The 4715-nt window shown below is 36.6% G+C and overlaps 1 protein-coding gene across 1 annotated transcript; it reads left to right on the top strand.

Moving 5' to 3' along the window:
* Positions 1-3888: 3888 nt before the first annotated feature.
* Positions 3889-4197, top strand: LOC149797746 (protein CFDP2-like). The gene has a single exon (XM_089960798.1). It carries the CDS (start codon positions 3889-3891, stop codon positions 4195-4197), a length of 309 nt encoding a protein of 102 aa, XP_089816924.1.
* The last annotated feature ends 518 nt before the right edge of the window (positions 4198-4715 follow it).

The following is a 4715-nucleotide window of genomic DNA, read 5'->3' as shown; positions in this document are numbered from 1 at the left end:
CAGAAATGTAGTCAAACCTTCAGATCTATTTCGCCTTCTGACATCAGTATCACGTGCATATCTTTCTATGACATGGCATATTACATGTTTACATATTGATAGTAACATGACAGTTACATTTCATGGCACAAAACATATTTTTGATGTCAAATGCCAGAATTAACTTTATTTACTTATTTTCTCTCTTAATTTACAACGTCACTATATGATATATATGTTGCGTGCGTGTGCGTCGTGTGTGTGTGTGTGTGTGTGTGTGTGTGTGTGTGTGTGTGTGACTGTGGAACACTATAAAAAAGTTTTTTTTTCTGAGTAATACTGGACAACCTTGCAAGTGCAGTATTAGTCATATTAGTCCGTAAACACGTGTTCATACTTTCAAATGCAAATGCAGTAACCTTTTTATTGTATACTCATTTCGTTTTCCTACCTGAGACCTGGTAATACACAATAAAACACAATGTAATTGAATTTGTGCTGTATTACAAACTAAATAAAAACCATAGATTAATCAATACGAAGCAACAATATGAATGCACACATAACACAGCGACCTTTGAACTTCGTCGCGCACTCGACATTAGTTTAAAAATTTCTCGTTTTAGTTAAAATTAAAATGCAGGGTCATATTTAGAATGAATGCGAGTTGAATAAACTTTGCTAGTTGGTCTGGAATGGATGTATTTTGTTTGTATGCTGATCCAACTCAATTCTGCTTTTCTGCTTATAATGGACTGTATTTATTGGGTCAATTCAGCCTAGTTAGTAGAACGTGATTTAGTTGGAAATGTAGTCGAAGTTACGGAACAATTTCGGTGTGTATCAGGTTTTCCATGACATGGGCCATGTTATTCCGATTACAGAACTAATACAGAAAGTACATTTTGAGGAATTTCAAGACGAATAAATGAAACTATATTTATTATCATTCTTATTACTAGCTAAGAAAACATACGTTTATGCCCTGTCACTTGCATGATTGCTTTTGGAGGGACCCCATCTATGACTATATCATACAAGGTATGTCTTCTATCACTAGCATAACATTTTATCAATATAGTTAAACGGGGAAAATGTACACGCAAAGGGGGAGGGTATGAACTTCGACCTTAAACTGGATGTTTGCATTTTTGAAATATCCTCTAGCGCAATATTTTTATTACTAAAATCAGAGTTTCAGTAGATGTTGAAATAGGCAAAACAATGTAAATAAACTTGGGCAACAGTAGGTAAATCAAGCATTCATAATGACTGGAACCAACATTCGCACACTAACATTTTGAAAAGCAGCACGTTTGACCCAGGTTAAATGGACACTTACAGTCTTGTTTTGTTTTACCATGAGTGGTCTGATTACATCGTAAATCGGAATCGTTTGTCAAGTGATTGACAGCAGCCATTTATACTATCCAAGCAGAATAATCCGCGGTCCATGCTCATAAGTTGCTGTATTCAGACTTCCATGAACGAAAATGTATTCCTATATAAATCAGTAATACAAGATTACTGAAAAACGATAGCACATTGTTGTATCCAAATGATGCCAACAAAGCGCAAGCATAATACACTGATGTTTGTAAAGCGTTTCCAAAATGCAGTTAATGAGGCAAACCTGTTAGTACCTTTTACAAACGAAGCAATTAGTTTAAAAAATCAAATTATTTTTTTGTATTCTTTGACAGTCAGAATTACAGGGATGGATCAGGTTTGGTTGCTATTTTGTCTGAATGTTTTATGTTAGCACTTGACACATTCGTCCAAATATTAAAATGTAAACCCTAATCTGCTTCAAATCTTAGTAATAATCATATCCCAAAACCAATTAAATATACACGAACATAATTTATTTGATGAAGGCAAATACGTGTGTACGACGATTGTTACAAGACAGCAGATAAATGAATCTAGTATTTATGCTTTCCTAGAATTTGAAGTTGATATTTGATTTACTTTATCATTTCATAAAATATGCTATGAAAATGTTAAACGAATTATTTCAAAATTGAACGCTGGTCGTACGCTTCTGTGCAAAGTTCAGCAATAATTTAACATAACTTATAAATATAAGACACCTGTTTAATAAGGATTGAGTACATTCTTCTATGAGTTATTGTTTAACCTCAATTAAATCTTGTCGCATCTTGATAAGAATGAGCGCAAAATAACGCGACAATTATAAAATGACCAAGAATCCCATATTGCTCAATGGAAGGATCCAAATTTCAAAAACATTCTTAGAATGGCACGTGAAGTATTACGTATTGACGCAATATCTTATCAGAGTCATTCTTACGTTAAAGCTGTGCCAACAACTATGGTAAAAAAAATTGAATGGATAACATTTTAATCCCAATCAAAAGAGACGTCTTCTAGCTCTCACGACTTCCTGACAGAACGACGAGGTTTACAGAATATTACACCTACATATAAAAAATAACATACCACAAAAAACAACATATATTTTTTTTATTTTCGCAGAACTTCTTTGATCAGAACCAAAGATAAGCGTAAGAATCGTTCAACAAGATTGTTATTTACCGAGTCATGGTTATAAGTCTAGTATCTTACTTTATTGTATGTGTTCTCAAACTTAGGGTATTATCTGGCACTGTAAAGATTGAAATTTCTCGAACACAGCATATGCATAAGAATCTCTCTAAGTTTATTCGGGGATCGTTGCTCTAAAAGGTGTTGTCAGTACAAGATATAGGGCCTATGCAAATGCCCTGACTTAAGACGTTTGGAAGTTTTGCAAATTTCTGCTGCCATGATACCTGTAGCTACGTATTGAATACTATATCTTTTCGAATATTTATTTCTTGATGCTCCTAGTAAATAGTTCAATCGATAAAACCGTTATGACATGTAGCATGTGGCAAAATAGAACGGATTTAAAATTGATAAGATATAAATGAACACTACTTTTGCTTCCTGGCTATTAGTTTTCATGTACAGGATGAAATGTCTAAGAATTATTGGACATCGTAGACTGGGTATTATAATGATATGGATTAAATCTAGTTCACTTTCCTTACAAATATATTCCACTAACAAGTTTGGAGACAATACAAGAGGATGTTAAATAGCAACGGCTCAACCCATTGCTTGGTTGTGATTTTATCTTGATCGTTCTTTTAAGCCCTATTGACTAAATGTCACCAGCTCATCGAACAATAATGTATTATTTGTTAGCACCACAATGAAAGACGAATCCATTAAGAGCTATGCGTAATTCTTACGTGTTAACGAGAGCAGATCTTAATTTTTCATTAGTATTCGTTGTTTTCCAAAATTAAATTCCACTCGACATGTAGACTTGAGTTAAATGACATTTGCCAGTTTGTAAAATTAAATGTCCATTTTCAGTAATGAAACTCCGCCATTGCCGGTCCCAAGCCCGTTTGTAAAAGGAGGAGGAGGGTTGGGCGTGGGGCAAGCAACCCGACCCTGTAAAACCCAACTTGCTACAAAAATGCCAAGAGAAGAAAAACCAGAAACTGAAAGCCTGAGGGAGAAAGGGTCTTCTTCTGGAAGATTTATGATGCTGTGTGGTGAAAACCGCGAGCCCGCGGAAGCCATAAAGCAGGCCACCCTTCTATCAAACAGGAAAATTAACATCGCAACATGGAATGTGAGGGCAATGTATGAGGCAGGAAAAAGAGCACAGGTAGCAGCAGAGACGAAGAACTACAACCTATCCCTACTGGGCATTAGCGAGACAATATGGACTCAATCTGGACAAAGAAGACTGATGACAGGAGAGATGCTACTGTATTTAAGGCATTAGGAAGATAATGCGCATCATACATATAATGCACTGATAGGATGGGAACCACAGTAGCCCATAATCCTCACGGCAACGTTTAGGACAAGAAGGAGAAAATAAAGATGAACGTCATACAGTGCTACGTTCCAACAAATGACGGTGAAGAAAAAGATAAGGACCAGTTTTACAACAGAGTACAGAATATAGTAGAGAACTTCCCAGACAAAGACATCAACATCCTCATGGGTGGCAAAGTTGGGTCAGACAACACAGGGTATGAACAAGCCATGGGGATCCACGGCCTGATCGAGATGAACAAAAATGGAGAGAGATTTGCAGACCATTGTGCACTGAACAACCTGGTCATTGGGGGTACCATCCTTCCCCACAGGAGATTCCACAAGAACACATGGATTCACCAGACCATGTGACCGAAAATCAGGTTGACCACATCTGCATAGCCAAGACGTTCAGAAGATCCCTGCAAGATGTGATGGTGAAGAGGGAGCAGATGTAGCATATGACCACCACTTAGTTGTCGCAAGGCTGAAACTTAAGCTGAAGAAGAACTGAATGGGCACAAAAGAGAAGAAAACAAAGTATAACATCAGCCTGTTGAAAGATGCAAAAACTAAAGAAGAATACAGTCTGATGCCTAAAAACAAGTACCAAGTGCTACAAGAGCTTCCTGTAGATGAGGAAAACAATGCAAACAACAAATGGCAGAATGTTAAAGAGGCAATAAAATCAACATTCCAGGAAGTACTAGGCCCCATGAAGCACCAGCAGAAAGAGTGGATTTCAGCCGAAACAATGCGCAAAATCCAGGAGCGTAAACAGAAATAAGCAGCAGTAAATAGCAGTAGGACAAGAACTAAAAAACGTAAAGGTACAAAATGAGTACACTGACACCCACAGAGAAGTGAAAAGAAGCATCAAGATAGACAAG

This window comes from Sinohyriopsis cumingii, chromosome 6 (assembly GCF_028554795.1).
Source record: "Sinohyriopsis cumingii isolate HCF-2022 chromosome 6, ASM2855479v2, whole genome shotgun sequence".
Classification (NCBI taxonomy): Eukaryota; Metazoa; Mollusca; class Bivalvia; order Unionida; family Unionidae; genus Sinohyriopsis; species Sinohyriopsis cumingii.
Note: the sequence above shows the minus strand (reverse complement) of the source record. Positions and strands in the feature narration are given on the sequence as shown.